The sequence below is a fragment of the Bactrocera dorsalis genome, unplaced genomic scaffold (genome assembly GCF_023373825.1).
Source record: "Bactrocera dorsalis isolate Fly_Bdor unplaced genomic scaffold, ASM2337382v1 BdCtg013, whole genome shotgun sequence".
Classification (NCBI taxonomy): domain Eukaryota; kingdom Metazoa; phylum Arthropoda; class Insecta; order Diptera; family Tephritidae; genus Bactrocera; species Bactrocera dorsalis.
The window spans coordinates 48,146-68,774 of NW_026038064.1; the positions used below are offsets into that span (position 1 = coordinate 48,146).

General features: G+C 35.5%; 4 protein-coding genes across 8 annotated transcripts; 2 read left to right on the forward strand and 2 right to left on the reverse strand.

Annotated features, from left to right (window-relative positions):
- Positions 1-116: 116 nt before the first annotated feature.
- Positions 117-3,256, reverse strand: LOC105227584 (peroxisomal carnitine O-octanoyltransferase). Of its 2 annotated transcripts, none has more exons than XM_011207000.3 (9): positions 3,098-3,256; positions 2,273-2,663; positions 2,022-2,205; positions 1,748-1,953; positions 1,474-1,689; positions 1,131-1,322; positions 931-1,061; positions 433-849; positions 117-363 (listed from the first exon to the last, which is right to left on the reverse strand). In XM_011207000.3, exons 1-9 carry the CDS (start codon positions 3,142-3,144, stop codon positions 240-242), a joined length of 1,908 nt encoding a protein of 635 aa, XP_011205302.1. In that variant the 5' UTR covers positions 3,145-3,256; the 3' UTR covers positions 117-239. The 2 variants fall into 2 exon arrangements, with proteins under 2 accessions (XP_011205302.1, XP_019846381.1); XM_019990822.3 differs by lacking the exon at positions 3,098-3,256 and adding an exon at positions 2,870-3,011.
- A 546-nt stretch (positions 3,257-3,802) lies between these two features.
- On the forward strand, positions 3,803-7,651 carry LOC105227586 (RNA exonuclease 1 homolog). The gene is made up of 11 exons (XM_011207003.4): positions 3,803-4,059; positions 4,116-5,224; positions 5,286-5,478; positions 5,546-5,712; positions 5,770-5,904; positions 5,961-6,063; positions 6,122-6,224; positions 6,299-6,591; positions 6,655-6,955; positions 7,010-7,269; positions 7,334-7,651. The coding sequence occupies exons 1-11, from the start codon at positions 3,930-3,932 to the stop codon at positions 7,411-7,413; spliced, it is 2,874 nt and encodes a 957-aa protein (XP_011205305.1). The 5' UTR covers positions 3,803-3,929; the 3' UTR covers positions 7,414-7,651.
- A 386-nt stretch (positions 7,652-8,037) lies between these two features.
- On the reverse strand, positions 8,038-11,404 carry LOC105227585 (protein CASC3). Its single transcript, XM_011207001.4, has 2 exons — positions 11,251-11,404; positions 8,038-11,189 (listed from the first exon to the last, which is right to left on the reverse strand). Exon 2 carries the CDS (start codon positions 11,164-11,166, stop codon positions 8,473-8,475), a length of 2,694 nt encoding a protein of 897 aa, XP_011205303.2. The 5' UTR covers positions 11,167-11,189; positions 11,251-11,404; the 3' UTR covers positions 8,038-8,472.
- A 258-nt stretch (positions 11,405-11,662) lies between these two features.
- Positions 11,663-18,088, forward strand: LOC105227587 (attractin). Of its 4 annotated transcripts, XM_029550824.2 has the most exons (10): positions 11,664-11,957; positions 12,051-12,502; positions 13,162-13,380; positions 13,447-13,604; positions 13,663-13,810; positions 13,871-14,845; positions 15,017-16,895; positions 16,961-17,047; positions 17,116-17,197; positions 17,269-18,088. In XM_029550824.2, the coding sequence occupies exons 2-10, from the start codon at positions 12,219-12,221 to the stop codon at positions 17,421-17,423; spliced, it is 3,987 nt and encodes a 1,328-aa protein (XP_029406684.2). In that variant the 5' UTR covers positions 11,664-11,957; positions 12,051-12,218; the 3' UTR covers positions 17,424-18,088. The 4 variants fall into 4 exon arrangements, with proteins under 4 accessions (XP_011205306.2, XP_029406684.2, XP_049317182.1 ...); XM_011207004.4 differs by having other exon boundaries at positions 11,663-12,502; XM_049461225.1 differs by lacking the exons at positions 11,664-11,957; positions 12,051-12,502 and adding an exon at positions 12,637-12,786.
- Positions 18,089-20,629: the final 2,541 nt, after the last annotated feature.

Sequence of the window (20,629 nt, forward strand, 5' to 3'; positions counted from 1 at the left end):
TCATAGAAACTTTAGCAAAAATCTCTTGCAGGGTGGTTGATATTTCTTTGCTGTATTTAATAAAGCATACATATTTCCAAATTATTCCCAAATGTTGAAATCGTACTAAAGCCGCGAATGCTTAAATTGTTTTTTAATAATATTAAAAAAATACAAGTATATTAAATTACACCTAAGTCAAAAATGAAAATTATAAAATGAAAGCATTAAAATATAAGATAATGTCTTAGATAATTTTTTTATAACTTAGAATTATCCTCCAAATATTTTTTAATTCTGGAAAATTGCTGTTTGAATATTTCGTTAAACTTGTGTGCGCTTGTTTTGGTGCTATCACGAAATGCAGTGATTTGAATATAAATACTGGAATGGAATATTACAATAATTACAATTCGTTATTAATACTGTAAAAAACACATGTCTCAAACGTACGTGTCCGCGGTTATTGAATAAAAGACACCATAACCATCTAGTGTCATAGGAGCTACAAATCCAACAATAGAGGTGTAACCCAATGTACTTGTAGATAGAACAAAATTCCCACCTCCTCCACTTTTTATATATAAAGGATCATTATAAATCTCTGGTACATCTATTCCATTTTCGTATGCTATACACCAAAGCCCAAAGAGATGTCGATCTACTCCATTTCCTTTCCGTGCTTCATTCATCATGTGATTATGATTATTAACAGCATTTCGAAAGGCGGCGACTATTTCTCCGGAAGAAGACTTTCCTTCACGCGCCATTTGTATAAACTTATGAACCTCTGTGGTACAAGAGCGTAAAGTCTCGGTTCGACCATTGTAAAAATGGCGAGTTAAAGCAGTCTCATAGGTTGCGGCAATTCTTTGTTGTGAATATTCATATGTACATATGTATGTATGTATATAAAAATTATAAAAAATCTTTATTCATTATATGCCTTACTCTTGATGTAATTCTGCATATGCCAATTGCATTATAACTTGCACAAAGGAGTCTGGGTGTAAATTCCACCTTTTGATGTCGTCTTTTGCATATTCATTAAAATAATCATACGTTATAATAATGTCATTTCTCTAAATGAGTTCAAAAGTCAATGTATTCCTTTAAATGAGTTTATTTTTGTGTTTCAAATTTATAGCTACCCTTTGGTCGCAGTCCAGTTTTGCACGCTCGATCTCCTTTTGAAGTTCATTGTCCAAGTCAAATTTTAATTCTGTTAACGTAATATACGTGCTGTTGTCAGTGCAACTCCAGTCGGGCTCAGCAATTTCAAACATACTCAATTGCACAAAAAGTGCATAACTCACGCTAAACGTACCATCATATGCTGAATGCTTTTAATACAATGAAATAATAATTTAATTAATTGATTATCTTATGAAACGGATGTCTATGTACATATATGAACGATATATGTATGTATATATATTTATATGTACAATATATACATATGTTAATCAGCAAGCTTCTCATGTATGTACATACCTCCCCAATATACGCGAATCGTCCGTTCTTGAAAGCAATAATTGTACTGCTTCTGTCTCCCCATTTTGAGTGAAAATCGCCATTAACACAAAGCTGCGAAGTTTCTTCATAACTATGAGGCTCATTTTCATCGAATGTAACAATTATGAAAGAGCTTTCTATAGTCTCTATAGTTTCCTTATTCTTCTCCGAAATTTCTTGAATATGCATATAATTCTACAACAATGTTAATTTAGTTCAGTTTTGGATTTCCTGTTATTCTTGATTTACTAACATTTGCCCAAGTAGTGCGATCGTCATGTGTAAGGACAGGGACGCAGTCGCCCATTGGTTCATAGTCCAAAATACTTCGAATACGCTGCAAAACGATAAGGATTTCATGAGGCGAAATTAGTGTTCCATCCGCATGCAAACCGTCAAATGCGAATATACGTCCCTTTCCAGTAACAACGACATGAGATGGCGTGGTACCTTCGTTAACTAAAACAGAGAATACAATTTTTTAGATGTAGTTTAATAAATATTTGGGGTTTCTATAAATACTATACTTGGCTTAAAGTAAGTTTTTATGTAATCATATTCTATGCCTGGAGCTCGTGTTGCCGAGAAAAATCGTTTGTATAATGCTGAAGAATATTTAATTTTGCCACCATGTGATGAATGGGGTTTAATTGTTGCTTTCCTTAACAAATTCCAAAACTCAAGAGTATGGTACAATATTCGCGCTAGATTCTAAACAGTAACAAATTGTATTAAGTAAATACTGAATATTTATAAGATACCCGACCACCATACAAACCTTTAGTAGGAAGGCAGGTGTCTCTGGAATATTTATAACTTCTAAGTTTACAGGCATCGCCATTATGATGTATGGAATTAGTGGTGTACGTAACATGTGGTAGGCATATTTATCCCACCATTCATTTAACCAGTTCTTTTTAACTGCAGCACGTTCTTTTAGTTTCCTATGCAATTGAGTACCGATGCCACATTCAAAATCAGAAATGATTCTCCTAGATTTTTCTAATTCACTCGGTGATCCAAATGGTTTAATAGTATCATAGTATCGTTGTAATGTATCGTGTAGATCTGGTAGTGGCAATGGTGGTAAAGTTTCGTCAAAATCGAAAGTATTTGATTCGCCTTCATCTAGGAAGAAAATGCTAGCACGATCCATGACTGATGAGGAACTGAAAATGTGAAAAAGTGTTCGTTGATGAGCAACCACAATCAAAGCTTATTAATAATACACATATGTATTTACTTCGACTCTTCTATACATATACATACATATGTACATATATGTAAATTAATGTTATTTATTTCATCTCATGAATAAACAATTACTAGGGCTATTATTAAGGCATATGTATGTTGACTTTGAGTTTAAACTTACAGTCGAATATTGTTTTTAAAATTGATAACGTTAACAGTGAGTTGACCAAAATGTAAACTCGTATATTTGACACTATTATCATTACTTCTTTTAATTCACTGCCAACAGGTAATAAAAAAATTTAATCATTAACATACATATGTACATATGTGTGTCACAACCCCTACGTGAAAATACGTAACGTAAACAATTTTCATAGATGTGGAAATGTACATATACAAAAATGACCTTTGATCCGCAAAATATTCATAAAAACACAAAGAACAAGCCCCCATCGTCCAGTGAGTTATCAACAAACAGAGTGTACTAGCCGTACATTATCATTGTGTGTGTATACAAGTGACTAAACAACCGCACTGAAAGAATGTTTGTAAATAACTAACTGGAACGGCTCCATATTTTACATTAGTAAATGCAATAGTTTCATGTCTAAGTATGTTTATAAATGTGCACTTCCTTTTAAAAATGATAATACCGTTATAAAAATTATGGCGTATTCGAATACTAGCTGTGTACTTATACCTGTACAAAGGATATTATACTGAAACCTTTAATTATTGATTTACATGCAAAAAATGATACAATTTGAGGACAATAATCTTTTAAAACGTAAAAAGTAAATTCAAAATTTGGGGAAATTTAATAGAAATTACATAAATTTCATACTTCCGCTAATATACCTGCACCTACAATTACGTATGTTCTTAAAGATGATTTGCAAAGAAGGGTTATGGTGTAACTAACATTTCAAAATGTACTACGTACGACATTTCCGAGATATTGGAAAATAATTACAGAGATTCACTTTAAATAAAACACCTTTACTAATAGTTAAACAACGTTTGAATTTGTCCTCACGGTTTTTGTACAAAAAACCGATTACATATTTCAATTTTGTTTAACTTGTACCACCCTGTACATAGTTGAAGAAATTCTAAAATTTTCATATACCGGTAACATTGTTATCTAAAGCGAGCAAGTAATTTTCTGGTATAATGAACTCAAACAAACAAGAATATTTGTGTTGCACAATGACTTTCTAAAGAAAGGAAGCAATAATATGTTACCTTCACTTGGTTTATTTAAGGGATTTCCTTGTCCTTATTTTACGGGAACAATCAGCAATAATCAGAATACTGGAACACAATCTTGCCAAAGGCCGTACTGTCATTTTAAGCATGTGCGTAAAGGTGTGTATTTTTTTATATGAATACTTAAGTTTTTATTACATTTACATACATCTCAGATGAAAATCAAACAACAAATAATGTGTCTGTGCCGGACTATAAACCTTCTCCAAAACTGCTGCCCTTACCAACTATTACTAAATCAAAACCAAAACTGGAGTATCAACCCGAGAAACCAGCCTTAAATGCTAGCCCTTCAAAACCTCCTTTAGCGTTTGAATTACGTGCCCCCATTTATATTCCAGCAACATGCAAAAATGATGATAATGAATTGTTTAGTTTAAATCTTGACGATTGCGAAGAGGAGTTAAACGAACTTGGTGAAATACTAGAAACTGAGGTTGTAAAAGATGTTAAGCAAAATGGTGAAATACCACCTAATACTAGAACGGAAGGTAATCAAAATAAAATTAATAATGCTGAAGAAGCAAACATAATAATATCTAAAAAAGACGTAATTAGCAATGAAGAGAAAAAAAGTTCTCGGCGTAGTAGTAAGGATATAAAACAAAAAAAGGAAACTCCAATTATTAAAGAAACATCGCTTAACAAAGAAAGTCGATTAAAAATCATTTCCAAAGAAGAAAATAAAAACATACACAAAACAGAAAATCGAAAACACAAGGAATCCAGGCACGAAGAAAACTCCAAAAAAGATGACAGAAGACATAAACATGAAAAAGACTACAAGAATACTTCGTCATCGAAATCTTCTTCATCAAAGAGTAGGCCTTCGTCAACTTTATCGGAAGTTAAAGAAGGCTCAAAGCATCGCAGTAGTTCAAAAAAATCTTCAAAATCAAATCACAGCTCATCAAATAAAATTCACAGAGAAATCAAACTATCGTCACCGGTGGATCCTATTTCACCACATACATCAACAGAAAGTACAGAGCAGTTTCCCATCACGGAAGAGATTAATAAAGAATGTCAAATGATATACGAACAACTGGAAAAGGATTTTGCTTCCATGCATAAAGATAATAATGGTGAACTCAAGAGTAGCATAAATGAATCTAAAGCATTGAAACGTCACCAATCACAAGAAGATGAATATGTTACCAACTCATTACAAAAGAAGCGGGTTGCTTATCACAACGCAGACAAGTTAAAAGTACAATCTCCTCTTTTATTGCGAAAGCCCGATCACATACGCAATGCCATGCAAGTAAGAACATTCAAATATCCCAAAGTATTATAGGCTATTTTATTATCCGGTACAATTATAGGCTATTTTCAATCGACAATCTGCGATGCATCGCAAAAGAGAAGAGGAAGCTACAGTAGCGGAAACGGCGGTACGTGAAGCTGAGGAAAAAGTGAGGGAAGCAACTGAAGCTTTACGTAAGGCAAAAGAAAAGAGCCAGAGTCAGCTAACACCACTTATACCAAAAAGTTATTTAACACCTCCGCCTCGTATAAGTAATATGTTTTAGTTAACAAAATAGAAATTACAATTGAAAGTCCCTTTGAATTTTTATTTTTCTAGCTCGTACCATTGCGCCCGTCGCCAACATAATTGCTTTGGAGCGGGCAAAGAAGAAAGTAGAAGAGCTTAGAGCGGGGAAACAGCCGGCATTTACACCAGCACAAACAACCAAAAAAGGTGAACGTGTTGCCCACAAAATTACCGCAGCACTGGCGACAAAAGAAGCTGTAAGTTTTGTGTTATACAGCTTTTATTAATATGTTCATAATAATATATTTGTTTAGATAAAACCCGCGAAACCACCAGTGCTAGAGGCAAATTCATCAAAAATATCATTTAATATCCGGATGCAGTATTACGAAATGATGGTAAAACATTGCTTGGCCATATATCCGAATATGGCCGACGCTTGGGAACGGGTAAATATGTTTTTAAACGCATTGCTTTATTTTATATCTTATCTCTATTAATGCAGGCACAAACAGAAGAGCTAGCTGTTTTAAAAAAATGTAATACGCCAGTTATTTATAAAAGTAGCGCTTTGTTAGCCATAAATAAACTAAGAAAGGAAGCAACCGGTACTGATCTTTTTAATATTTGATAATTGAATATTTTAACTAATCTACTAATTTTAAGATTCTGGAAATAAACCAGCCGACACCAACAGGATGCTATCTCATGAGGTCATATTGGCTGGGAAACTAGCCAAAACGAATACTTGGAGTGTGCAGAAAAAAATGTAAGATTGATATCGTAAAATATATGTATATATATGAACGAAGCATGTTAATAGACGTTATAAAATTAATGCAGAAGAAGTGATGCGAGCGATGGCAATGAACCCTTTGATAAGTTGCCTGGCGACAAAGCATACGATATGGTGTACGAATTACGTCTTACTGAGGAGCAGTTGGCATCGAATGGGTTTCCACGACCTGGAAACGGTCCTGGCATTGCAATAATAACCAGCACGAGACCCTCACGACGTCCCAATGTAGATGAACGTTATTGCAGTCGTTGCGGAAAAGTTTTCAATTTGAAAATTTATGATGAAATATGTGTGGATGAATGCAATTATCATCCAAAAAGTGCAGGTTATCGTAGAGGTATAATTTTATTTCATATAACATAAAAATTCAAGTACTAACTTACATCATTAACCTAATAAGGATTCGCCGACAATCATCACCGTTGTTGTCAGCAACCAGCTGGTACACCTGGCTGCTCGTATGCTAATTATCATGTTGCGGATTATGTAGATTATGATAATCTTACCGGCTATATTACTACAATTAAAAAGGATGCGGATTATATACCGACAAAAAAAGATATTTATGCACTAGATTGTGAAATGTGCTACACAACAATGGGCATAGAATTGACACGCGTTACAGTTGTTGACATTAATGGGCGCACAGTGTACGATGCGTTAGTTAAACCAGAAAATAAAATTGTCGATTACAACACGGTGTAAGTAATCATGACACATATACAATTGTTTATAAAACGATTTATTTTGTTTAGCTATTCTGGAATTACTGAGGCGATGTTGAAGTGTGAAACAAGAACCCTACGTGATGTGCAAGCTATTCTGATGTCGATGTTTCATTCTAAAACTATTCTAGTCGGCCACAGTTTAGATAGCGATCTTAAGGCTTTGAAGCTGATACACAGTGTAGTAGTAGATACGTCAGTACTATTTCCACACAAAATGGGACCGCCAAAGAAGCGTGCTCTCAAAACTTTATGCATTGAAAATTTAAAACGGATCATTCAAGAAAATGGTGAATATTTATTATTTTATTTTCGTCTCTATGATTAATTGTATGTATCTAATGGAATTTTCAGAGGCTGGTCACGATAGTGCAGAGGATGCTGAAGTCTGTATACAGTTAGTGAAATTCTATCTTCGTAATAAAATTAGTTGAGCACATTCAATTTTTCAAATCAGTATGGCAGTAAGGATTTATTACATCACTTAATAAAACATGAACAAATTATTATTTAAATATATTACAATGTACTTATGTACGTGTGAATCTTACATCATGTTACCAGATTTTTCATTTAGACTATTGAAAACAAGTTTAGGTTATTTTTCTTATCATTGTGAGTCAAATAAAATATTGTACAATAAAATTCTAATATTTATATTTAAAGTCATAATATTTTGGTATTCAATTGCACAAAACATAGGAAGAATAGTAAATTAAGAGTTTCAAGTTAAGCTTATGAAAGCTTTCGCATAATTCCTTAAATTTAACTTTTTTACGGTATTAGTATAAAGAAAACTTTTAATGACTTTAAGCGTCGTATTCTGCATTAAAAATTTTAATATGGGGGAAACTTTCAACTAGTTGCATCTTGACGTCATCAAATACAAAGTCACCTGCGTACAGGAAATTATGATCACAAACAGCGGTAAATCGTTTATTTAATTTTATATGATTATCCTTAATATAAAATTTTACAGTAAATACGGACACTGTAATTCACTTGACTCAAATTTATTACTCACATCTTTAATATTTTTAACATAATAACGGCAAAAATTGGTTGAATAAATAAAGTGTTTGTATTTTTCTGAAGAAAAAGTTAATTATAGATACAATAATTATAGATTACAATTTATATTTCATATAACAAATTTTTTTTTCAGATATCGTAATTCTTTGCTACATTTTTTAAAACTACAGTTAATTTATTAAAATCCATATATACATATATGTATGCATATGTAAATACGTATTAACTTTTGACAGAATAAAGAGTTAAGCAATAAAACAGAAGCATCATTATAAATTCTTTGACATGACCCAATGATAGATTCGAAGAAAAGCTCCATGCATTTTCGATGATTTTGCACTTGGGGATTTAAAATCTCATCATAATTCACATTAGGATATGATATACATATGTTATTTCTTTTAGTTTTGCGAAATTTTGCTACTTCTAATTAATGTTTATGCGGACCAAACAATTGAAACTCATTCTTTCGTTAGTATCATAGGGTTGTTAACAGTTTTTTCCAATTGACCATTCTCTGAATTGTTCGAGGATTTTTCGCCGTTTGCGGGAATATTCATCTCATCGGAAAGTGAGGAATTGATCAGGCCGCTACCACCACAACTACTATTATCTCCACCGCTATTGTCGGCAGTTAAAGATGGTGAGGAACTTTTGCGAGTTGGATTAGCTGGTGGCTGTGGTGGCTGGAAAGCCGGACGTTGAACAAACATGTTGTCAATAATATGATCAATATTTTCTGCGCTACCAATGGGCGCCGATGATTGTGCATTACCTTGTGATGCTGAATTGGTAGCAAGCGCTTTTACCTCATCCTTTGCGTCTACGGGGCGTTGCTTATTTTTCTCTGATGGTGGTAATATAGGTATGGCGTTAGTTGGACGTCTTTGAGGTAATACCACTGGACGAGTGGTTGCCTGTGCAGGTGGCACGAAATATGTGGTTCCTCCAACGGTATTGTAATTTTGATAATTTGAAAAGTTTGAATTGGCGTTTGGTGTAGCCGCTCCCGTAGCAGTAGCCGCTGTTGGGGGTGGCCCAGAAGATGTGGGCCCAAATGAAGCTGGAGGAGCCCCAGCCACTTGTGGCGTAGTTGCCGTTGGCTGACCTCCAGCATAGGCGAGATTGTTCGGGGTTGTAGCTGAAGATGGTGGCAGGTAATTTGGCGGTGCCTGTTGCGCATATTGACCAGGAGGTTGCGCTTGTGGACTAGCTGCAGCAGTAGCAGTATATACATCAGGTGAAGCGACATAAAATGAACCCGGAGCAGTCGCAGTACTCCCAGAATTAGCATAAGGTGGTCCTTGAGTTGGTGTTGGTACTGAAGCATATCCCGAAGAGGACTTCGGTGGTTGACTGGGATTTTGATTAGCTTGCAAAGCTTGCATGGCTTGCAAATTTTCTTGATGATAAAGCTGCATAAGATTGGCTTGCATCATGTGTTGATCTTGCATTAGAATGGGTGGTTGCTGCTGTTGTATATGCATTTGCTGCATTTGATCTGTTATATGTTGTGCTTCATGCTGTGAACGACGAAGACTTGAATATCGCTTCGGTGGACCTCGTTGTTCCTGCGATATCTGTTGTATTGCTTGAGATTGTTGATTACCTTGTTGATTATTGAGTACAACGTTAGCACCAGCTAATTGTTTTTGTTGACCAGCTAGTTGATTTTGCGAAGCTAGAGCATGCATTTGAACACTGCCTACGTGACTTGGATCGTTGCGATTCTGAACTTGCTGCAGACGTTGAGATAAATTAGATGTGGCAGGCGAACTGTTTTGTTGCGACTGCTGGCGTATGGATGCCGTTGAGGATTGTTGCTGATTCGGTTGTAATTGAGATTTTTGCTTCTGCTGTTGGTAAGATTGATGATTGTTGCCACCACCACTGATGGGTACCGCACCATACGTACCCTCTGCCTGAGAGTACCTGGAATGTGTTTGTGTCTTGCCATTGCCAGTTTTTTGCTGATTATAATCTATTATCCCAGAATTTGCCTGCGGGTTAGCTGAATGCCGGTTATTCCCTCGTTCATACTGTCCATCGTTGCGGTTATTTTGAGAGTCTTTATATGAACTGTTAATCTGACGAGAATTACGTTGCTTTTGCTTAAACTCCATTGGTGCTTGCCGACCACCCTGGTTTGCTTGATGACTAAAAGTTTTTCCTTTACTATTATTAACTTTGGTGTCGCGGCGTTCATCTTGTAACGGAATAGGTCGTGAAGTACTAACTTGCTTTTCTGCACTAGACCGTTTATCAGCTCTATTTTCTTTTTCTTCACGCGTGACTGGTGTTTTTCTTGTTTTATGAACACTTCGCTCATTCAAACTTGGAAAATCTGAGGCGCGTGGTGGCTTACGTTCTTTATTACTTGCTTTAAGGTAAGCACTTTCATCTTCCCAATTACGAGAATATTTACTAGGACCACGGCCATACCGACGGCGTCGGCGTGCTCGTGGTGGCGCATCTTCTGTACGAATATCATAGCCATATGCAGAAACCAATTCAGATCGCGACTTTGGAGCCTGCTCTGAAGCATCAAATCGATCGTGACTCCAACGTTCTACAGCAGAAGCAGCTTGCCATTTTTTCATTGTTTTCGATGCTTGTGATATGGTAGGCGATTGTGGTGGTTTCGATCCACCAACACCTCCTTCTTGCATTTCACCGACTTCATCCAAATTGATTGATCTATCAACGTCTACTTCAGCAGTACGATCATCATGTTCATAAAATGTTCCCCGCTTTGGTATATATTGCGGGTTACTACGGTCCTCATCAACTTTCTTTTGTGCTTCTATTTCTGCTTTCTCTAAACTCATATTACCTTGTCTTCCATCTTCTTCGTCGTCGTCGTCGTCATCATCATCGTCAGTCATGCTTTCTCCATCCGTCATACTTTCGTCATCTAAATCGTCATCATCCTCTTCATCATCGTACTCTTCACCGCCGCCTTCGAGATCTGATGCTGTATCATATTCGGAATCATGAGGATGGGAGTTACTTGAAGGTTCTTGAGTTGGCGAAGTTCCGAACTCCAACACATTATTGCCGACTGCCTCGCCTATTTCGGATAAAGGTATATCTGTGGCAGCAGCCGCCTCAGGAAGGCTCGTTGCTGTAGCTGAAACTTTCTCAACTTCAGCCATTTCTTCTTTCAATTAGTATCAACCTAAAAACTCTGTCCACTTTAGATGTTCGTATATTGATTTAACTTTATTTCTGCTGTTTACCTTTTCCAATAAATTATTCTCTATGGTATCACACACCTTTATTAATTTGCTGAACCTAATATTTTCTTGAAAAAAGGTGTTCCTGCACACAACGCAATCACAGAAAATAGAAAGTTCGCAGTCGTGTATAAACCCGAAGAGCGAAAAGAAATAAACAGGGATGCATTTTAAATCTCTAGAATGATGCTACCTATCGAGAAGTATATTAATAAAATTCTTAACACATAATTTTATTAAAAAACTATATTTAAGTGAAATAAATAGAAAATTATTTAGTGTTTAAAAGAATTTCATTCAAAAATTTTTTATTATGCGCCAAGTGTTCAAATAGTTTTTTAAATTACAAAAAGTTGTTCGCACATACTTGAGATTGAGCTGAATATTGGTCTGGCAAGGTACAAAACTACGAATTGTTGTTGCAAAAGGGAAAAGTCAAAGAAAGTTCGAAAAGGAAATGTCTGAAAATAAATTGTTCTTCTTGCAAATCTAAACTCAATAAGAAATATATTAAATGTTTGAATTGTTTTAATTTTAGTTGGGATATATTGGAATAATATTTGAATTGTAAACTGTGATTTAAAAGTTAAAGGAAGCAAAATAACCATTTGGCACATAGACAAAGAGTGGGGTGGTGGATCCGTGAAACATTTTTATTTAGTTTAGTTTTTTAAGGCGTTAACAGTTTTGTTGAAAATATTTAAAAAGATGTGAGTGAAAGTTTGTAAAAATAAAACAAACGACCAATTTTAAATAATTTAATAGAATAATCAAAATTAAAAATGTGTGTGGCTTTGACACAGTTCATTTGCTACAGGAAAAAAGTGATTGACAATGACAGAAGAGATTTGCAGCTGCAGAATTCACCGTTGGAACGGTGTTCCCAAAATAAAGATAGAATAAAGCAAAATTCACTGGCAGATTTAAATATTTTTTTATCTACTAAGTCGCTGAGGCCTTTAAGATTGCCCATGCTATCGTCTTCCAACTGTAACATTTCAGTCATGGTAGCATCAATTTCACCTGCGCAGAACTTTCCCATATTCAATGCGAAATACCGGCGGAAATGCCTGCTCCTTCTTCTACTATTAATCTTCCACGGCTGTTTTAGTGAATTGAGCCGAGTTTCTGCTTTTAATTGTACAGTTCAGGGCAACCACTGCCAAAATGAAGGTCAGTGTCAGAAAGATGGGCAATGCCTATGTGCTGATGGTTGGCAAGGGCCGGAATGCCAGTTCTGTGGAGGTAAAGTGAGGTAAGTATTATGGTAACATATAGATTTTTAAGGTCTCGTAATAACACAACTCAAAACGAAAAATAATGTTGAGTATGTAAATAAGTACATTTCTCCTAGTTTCTTGTTTAATACTTATGAATGGTATTATTGATTAGTACTCGTTTGTTTTGTTGCCTTTTAGCAATTTTCTGGCTTCTGCATAACACTTGTGTTATTGTATAGCAAAGTGTTAAATCAAGCATTTACTTATTACAAGTCCAATTTCTCTAACAGCCGTAACATTTGACATATTTACATATTTGGTAAAATATCTTATCTGCTTCCTAAATATAAAGTGCCAGTCATACAATATTTTTGAATTATTACGTTCATATGTTTGTATACATAGGCACATAAATAAAAGTTTGTAATCTTCAACTTTATTTTATCGTTAATGATGGGTAACATAAAATGATCGAAATTTTTGTTTTGTGATAATTCAGTTAATCACACAAACCTCATTTCAATGCATTATTTATTTTTTTGTAAAAGGGTACAGCAATTCATGTTTTTATTGTATGTTCTAAGTATTTACCAAATACAAATAAATATTCCAATACTACCTAAAAAATTAAGTTTAACAGATAACAGAGGTTTCTGAATAGCATAATCTGTGTTAATTGATTTCTTATTTAAAGATTATATCATCCATCTGGAACTATTCACGATGGTCAAGGAAATTACTCAGTAAGTGTTAAGTGCAGTTGGCTGATTGATACTCGACATCCCCACACAAATTCACTGCGGACACCTTCCATTCGAATTCATTTGCGTGAATTTGCCACGGAATGCGGTTGGGATCACTTGTATATTTACGATGGCGACAGTGTAGATTCACCTCTCTTAGCAGTTTTTAGGTAAGATAATTTAATTATATAATATTAAATAAATTTTATAACCAGTATATATAATTATATTTTTAGCGGGCTTATGTACAGAGATAATTTTGCGATACGAAAAGTACCACAAGTAATTGCCCGTTCGGGTACAGCGCTACTTCATTTCTTCAGTGATGACGCTTACAATATGTCTGGTTTCAATCTTTCTTACAAGATGGATGGATGCCCTACAGCGACAGAAGGTAACTGTATTATATTCTAACTTTAATACTTCTTTTACGTATACATTTTTCAAATTAGAGCTCGAATGTTCTGGTCATGGAAGATGTAGTGAAGGAGACTGTATTTGCGATAATTTATACAAAGGTGAGGCTTGTGACGTAGCCGCATGTCCTAACGGCTGTTCAGAGGATAAAGGACAGGGCACATGCAAAGAAGACGACGAACGGTAAAAATTTAAACAAATTATTTATTTTGTATAACATCTTAAAACATTGTCGCATTTTAGATGCCTGTGTAATGAAGGTTTTGGTGGAAATGATTGTGGCCAACTCAAGGCACTTGGTGTTTGGTCCACAATTTATCCGACACAATCACCCCCTCCACCCGGAACCGCTTCACACGGTTCTGCTGTATGGCGTGATACACTTCATATAATTGGTGGAGAGTCATATGGGCGTGGTGAACTTATGACCACGTACGATTTCAATGGCAATGTATGGGAAACCTTACATATTGAGGGTGGCAGTAGTGTACCCGAAAAACGGTATGGAGCTTCTACCGTTATGTATGGTGATAAAATTTTCATGTACGGTGGTGTAATCGAGGGTCGTGGCGTATCTAATGAGTTATGGGCGTTTGATGTGTCTGCTAAAACCTGGGAAAATATAACAGTTAAAAGTGATGCATGTAACTCAACAGGTCTAACGTCGTATGTTATGTGTGGGCCTTTGCGTGTAGCAGGTCATACGGCAACGTTAGTACCTGGTTTCGGCGACAAAAACAATTATCAATACATGATTGCTATTTTCGGACATTCACCACAATATGGTTACCTGAATACTGTACAAGAATTTAATTTCGGTACACGTGAATGGAAGATCATTGAAACTTACGGCTATGTGGTAAAAGGTGGTTTTGGACATAGTGCAGCTTTTGATTATTTGACGGAAAAGGTGTATGTTTACGGTGGCATTATATCGGAGAGTGAGTCAAGCCAGGTGCTAAGCTCAAAATTATACGCTTATGAGCCCGCAACACGTACGTGGACTCTATTGTCTGCAGCACCAAGTGCACGATTACTTCACACAGCTAACTTCATTAATCATGGACTCATGATGGTATTTGGCGGCAACACTCATAATGATACTTCTCAGAGCTATGGAGCAAAATGTTATAGTCAAGATTTGTTGGTGTATGACGTCTATTGTGATTCGTGGCATACGCAGGAAATGCCAGAACACTTGCAAACAGATCTAGCTAGGTAAAGATTAAAACATAATTGCATAAATTCTTGTTTGTCTGATTACAAACTTATAGTCATTATGTTAGTGAAAAATACATATTTTTAAAGCCTTTTTATTGCATTAACCAATCGTATAATTCAAATCTTTTCTTATTTTAATTTTCATACATTTTGCTCTTATATATCCAGATTTGGTCACAGTGCTGTTGTTTTCGAGGACTCGCTTTACATATATGGTGGTTTTAACGGGCAATTGTTGAACGATATGTTGCGTTTCACACCTGGCTATTGTAGTTTTTATACGAAACAAGAAAAGTGCACAAACGGTCGACCAGGTGTGAAATGTATTTGGGATGTGCAGAAAATGCGTTGCATTCCCATAAACCAAGTACAGCGCTCGGCAATCTTCGGTCGCGAGCAATATGACTATGTAGTATGTCCATCGAAAAGTCGCCTTACATTGACCTCTGAACTGCTAAACGATGTGATACGCTGCCAGGAGCAAAGCAATTGTCAATCTTGTGTGGCGAACTCATATGGTTGCACCTATTGTGGGAATGGTGTCTGCACAAAGGAACGTTGTCGGGAGACTACGTCAATAACCACATTATTTTATGAATCTAGCAACCAACAAAAACAACAGCAACAGCAGCAACAACAACAGCAATTTGTGCCCGCAGCTGTTCCCGTGGCGAATATAAAACGTTTAGAAAATTGTCAGAAAACCGAAGATTTCATGGTTATTACCGTTTGTGAGCAGTTACATAGCTGTCATGCCTGCTCGGCTAATGCTGCCTGCAGTTGGGATGCTGAACACATTCGTTGCAGACCGTATTTGTCTAATATACCACATTTGAACCGAACACGAGAAGATGTAATCTGTCCACAACCCTGTGCAACATTAACAAGCTGCCACAATTGTACAGAGGACGAGTGCATTTGGTGTCAAAATGAGCAACGCTGTGTTGATCGCAATGCGTATACGCCTAGTTTTCCTTATGGTCAGTGTCGAGAGTGGACTACACACTCTGCCAAGTGTCGCTCATCGCCTTCCAATACGGGTAATGGTCGTTCAACTGCTGCACAATCGAGCGCCCAGTGTGGATTCTATAATAGTTGTGCACAATGTCTGGACGATCCGGCCTGTGGGTGGTGTGACGACGGCTCCAATACCGGTCTGGGTAATTGTATTGCTGGCGGTGCATTGTCACCGTATGATGCGAGCGAGTGTCAAGTAAATCATTGGTTCTTCACATCTTGTCCACCATGCAATTGCAATGGACACTCACATTGTCCTGATAATAATATTTGCGAACAACCGTGCTCGAATCTGACCACTGGTAATCATTGTGAGAAATGTAGCAAAGGCTATTGGGGCAATCCAATTAATGGTGGCCATTGTCAAAAATGTGAGTGCAATGGGCAAGGGGAAAATTGTCAACCCGACACTGGAAAATGCTTTTGCAATACCAAGGGCATAGTGGGTGATCATTGTGAAAAATGCGATACTCAGAATCATTATAATGGCGATCCCATAAAATCATCATGCTATTACGAGCTTACAATCGATTACCAATTTACTTTCAATCTCTCCAAAAAGGAAGATAGACATTTTACAAAAATTAATTTTCGCAATTCACCACAAAAGCCCGAAATCGATGCAGACTTTACAATAACTTGTAGTGTACCAGCTAAAATGGACATTTCAGTGAAGCGCGCTGGTTTTCCGGAGAAATTCTTATATGCTGGTATAAATTGTTCAACATTTAGACAGCGATTTCCAAAAACTGAATACACTTTCGGTCATTCACCGGAAGATAACAGCTCTTTAACTACATTCTACGTGTTCGTGCATGATTTTCGGCCACCAATTTGGATACAGATAGCCTTTTCGCAATATCCGAAGCTGAATCTGCAACAATTCTTCATCACATTCTCCACATGTTTCTTGCTGCTTTTACTTATGGCTGCTGTTTTATGGAAAATAAAACAAAAATACGATACGTTCCGAAGAAGGCAACGACTATTTGTCGAAATGGAACAAATGGCTAGCCGTCCATTTTCCCAGGTAAATAACTATGCAACATTATTGATGTACTACAAATTCTTCATTATGCGCAAAATTATACACAGGTTGTAGTGGAAATCGAAAACAGAGATAATATTGATTTAACACATACAATGGAGGGTATTACACATCTAACCAAAAAGCGCAAAAAGGTAAATTGATATATTATTTTAAAGTGTTTTAAAGTATTTGCTAACAAAATCATACCAAACTTAATTAGGATTGTCCCAGCCCGATAGCGCTGGAACCTTGCAGTGGTAACCGGGCGGCAGTGCTTTCACTTTTAGTTCGTTTGCCAACGGGTTAGTATTCCTTTTATATGCTACATACATACATAAGTATATATATTTTTATTTCACGTTTATATTTTTAGGGGGATTGCAGCATGCACCTGCAGGACAGTCAGCTGGTTTGGCCGTGGCTAGTGCACTCGTAACACTGGGCAATCCACGACGACCCTCAATAGAACACTCTAAAGAGCCAAAATCCAAAAGAAAACAAAGTCAACATCCTGATAGTTGTACATAATACTTATGAAAGTTTAATTGTGACGTTTAACAGCGAAATTTGTAAAAGTATTTTATTTATATATCTACGTACATACAAAGAGGATGCATGTTTACACTTTGGTCTGCATTCGGAAATGTACATCAATCGAACAAAACCGCGTATGGCGGTGTAGCGACCATTCAAGGAGTAATAATATGAATGCCTTTATACAAAATACATAATTATATTAATAATAAAACACTGTACTAAGGCATATTTACAGATTTACTTCACATAATAATTACACTTACATTTAGTAATAATAATTGTAAAATAATAGGGCATAAATTTATTTATTATAGTTACAATTTTAATTGCTAGACTCAATGGCAAACTAAAAAGACATTAATATTATTAAAAAAAAATTAATGAGAAAGTTAATACAATAACGCAATATAAGTTATATGTTTTCGAGTGTAAGACATTATTAAATGTTTGAAACTTGCATTTTAAACCAACCTATTTTTGTATATCTTTTATTTGTTTGAATGCATGATTGCGCTATAATCACACCATCAGTTGTAAAAAATTTAAAATACTAAGTAAAATATCAAATATGAATGATATAAACTTTGCTGTAGAGTGTTTTATTATCTGTGTTAAAAGACGATTTAAAAATTAACCAAATACAAGAGAAATGGGTATATACATATTGAAATACATACATATATAAACCACACTAATACAAATGTTTTTGTTTTGTTTTTAGTCATCTTGATATGGATTCTTCATAAAGTCCACAAAAAACTCAAAGAAACAACTAATTCCATTTTTCCAATTATTTTCTAAAAGGAAAGATTCATGATTCTGAAATGTTTAATTTAATTACATCCTTCTCTTCCCACGATATTCGGGGTTTATATTCGGTTATTGGCTGAATTCTCGAAACATTTGGAACAAAAATAATTAGAACTCTTATTCTTTTCCTCCTACCCTAACAAAATGTTAGATGGCTCTGATAAAATAGTGTAATCGACATCGATTTCTTGGAGTATGACAAAACGGTTATATGAGCCTACTGTGCCGATTTGAGGTGGAATTTCATAAAAATGGTCTCACTCGCTGTGTAGAAACTTGAGTCAAATGAATAAGTTATCACCATCAACGAGGCCTATTTTGCCAACCACCTGAACCACGGGGGGTTGAAGAAGTTAGGCCATGTGTACCTAGCTAAAAATTGACTACGTTGAGAAAGAAATTGTTATTTTCAAAAAAATAATAATTTTAATTTCGAAAAGTGAGTAAGATAAATGAAATGTGCAGGAACGACAATTAAAATCAAGACTTTTGCGTTGGAATGTTTCGTTAAGTTAAAAATTTGATCTACAAGATTTTACCCAGTAAGGGTCTAAACCGCCTCGAAAAGGGAACCGGTATATTAAATTTAACTTTAAACAAGAGAAAATAACTCCTAACTGTTCCATTCAGGACTTTTACTAAGGATATAATGCCAAGCATTTCTCTACGACTAGTAAGCTTCTTTGTAGAATATGGTCGGACGAAAGCATGTCCGAAGATTGGAATTTAAGTGTGCTCTGCCCAATTTACAAAAAGGAGTCTCCACAATATAAACCAACTACCATGGGATGAGCCTCCTCAATATCGCATATAAGGTTCTTTCAAGGTATTCTGTGAAAGATTGAAACCCATCGTCAACAAAATGATTAGACCTTTCAGTCTGGCTTTAGGCCTGGAAAATCAATGACTGGCCAGATATTCACCATGCGCCAAATCTTGGAAAAGACACGTGAAAAGAGGATGGACACATACCACGTCTTAGTCAATTTTAAAGCAGCTTTTGACAGCACGAAATAGGGTCGCCTTTATTATATTGATATCATTGACCTCAACTTCCGCACCGTTAGTTCTGCTTTCTCCAGACTGGATAAGAAAGCGAAGCAAATGGATATGGTTGTGAACAAGGACAACACGATATATCTTCTGTCATCTAACACAGGCGACGAACAAAGACCAAACTCTATAAGTCACTGATTATTGCCGTCTTACTATATGGTGAAAAGGCATGGACGATGAAAACATCTAATGCGTCGACGTTACGAATGCATGAGAGAAAGGTTGGCCACGGCGAATATCGCATTCGATGGAAGGATGAGCTGTACGCTGAAAACGCCAGGACTGGCTAATCTTGGAATCTCCAATTAGCGTCAAACTGCGAAAAGGAAGAACAACGATTACAGCTGTTGTAAACTCGGCTGTAATCGCGTAAGCGGTGCCTACGCCGATAAAAAAAAATCGGCAACAATAACAATAAACTTATTACTATGGGGGTAATGATCGAAGGAATAGTCAAAGTTTTGGTTTTTAATAAAATGATATCTTTCAAAATAAAATCGTTTTTGTGACAAAATTTACATTTCACAGAGGCTTAAAAAATGTAAATTATTTTTAAAAGTTTTATTCCTTTGATTATTACCGTACAAAATTGTTTAAACAGGTCGATCGGCCCAACCGTTTCGGAGAAATTTCCCACACCGACACTGAAGACAGTATTTCGAGAAAACGCGTTTAAAGTTTTTTTTCGTTATTTCTTACAAATACGCCCATATTTCGAAACTATTTTGCGGATCAACTTCAAATCATAATATTCCCAAATAAATGGACATCCGGTATAAAAGTATAAGCAAAATCTCGTTTTTTTGAAGATCAGAAATGGACATAACCCCCAAATACAATATTTAAGTCATATAAATATTCATAAATGTTATATAATGTCGTATTAATATATTCATATCCGTTTTATTGCTTCTTGGTCATCAAAGTGAAAACGAAAGTATTTTCTATTTGTTTTTTATTTTTACTCTCTTTCACACTCAGAAGTTAATTTTGTTATGATTGGGAGCCTTATTTAAATAAACTTCGCTTTCATTTGACTCACGAAAAGGTATGTAAGTGAATGTAAGAGTATATGCTTACATATGTATATAAATTTAAATATGTATGTGCCTGGTTATTCAATATATAAATAAATATTTTGGCTTTACAGACATATTATATATGAATGAATATACATGTATGTGTATGTGTTGCCTAAAAATTCAAATACATATAAATCACTTTATGGTAAGTAAGCTTACAAGCTCCGCACTCGTGATTCACTTGCAAAGCCCAAATCAAAAACCGGATTATATTTATTCAACCAATGCGTCTCGTAAGTAAACAACGGA

What these genes read in the sequence shown, in the direction of transcription:
- LOC105227584 (XM_011207000.3), bottom strand. Translation starts at nt 3,144, where the DNA reads ATGGGGGCTTGTTCTTTGTGTTTTTATGAATATTTTGCGGATCAAAG. An exon ending in CACCTGCCTTCCTACTAAAG is followed by an intron (nt 2,206 to 2,272) that starts GTTTGTATGGTG and finishes GTTACTGTTTAG; the next exon opens with AATCTAGCGCGAATATTGTA. An exon ending in AACTGGACTGCGACCAAAGG is followed by an intron (nt 1,062 to 1,130) that starts GTAGCTATAAAT and finishes GAACTCATTTAG; the next exon opens with AGAAATGACATTATTATAAC.
- LOC105227586 (XM_011207003.4), top strand. Translation starts at nt 3,930, where the DNA reads ATGTTACCTTCACTTGGTTTATTTAAGGGATTTCCTTGTCCTTATTTT. An exon ending in AACACCTCCGCCTCGTATAA is followed by an intron (nt 5,479 to 5,545) that starts GTAATATGTTTT and finishes TTATTTTTCTAG; the next exon opens with CTCGTACCATTGCGCCCGTC. An exon ending in ACGGATCATTCAAGAAAATG is followed by an intron (nt 7,270 to 7,333) that starts GTGAATATTTAT and finishes TGGAATTTTCAG; the next exon opens with AGGCTGGTCACGATAGTGCA.
- LOC105227585 (XM_011207001.4), bottom strand. Translation starts at nt 11,166, where the DNA reads ATGGCTGAAGTTGAGAAAGTTTCAGCTACAGCAACGAGCCTTCCTGAG.
- LOC105227587 (XM_011207004.4), top strand. Translation starts at nt 12,030, where the DNA reads ATGTGTGTGGCTTTGACACAGTTCATTTGCTACAGGAAAAAAGTGATT. An exon ending in TTCTGTGGAGGTAAAGTGAG is followed by an intron (nt 12,503 to 13,161) that starts GTAAGTATTATG and finishes TCTTATTTAAAG; the next exon opens with ATTATATCATCCATCTGGAA. An exon ending in CCTCTCTTAGCAGTTTTTAG is followed by an intron (nt 13,381 to 13,446) that starts GTAAGATAATTT and finishes TTATATTTTTAG; the next exon opens with CGGGCTTATGTACAGAGATA.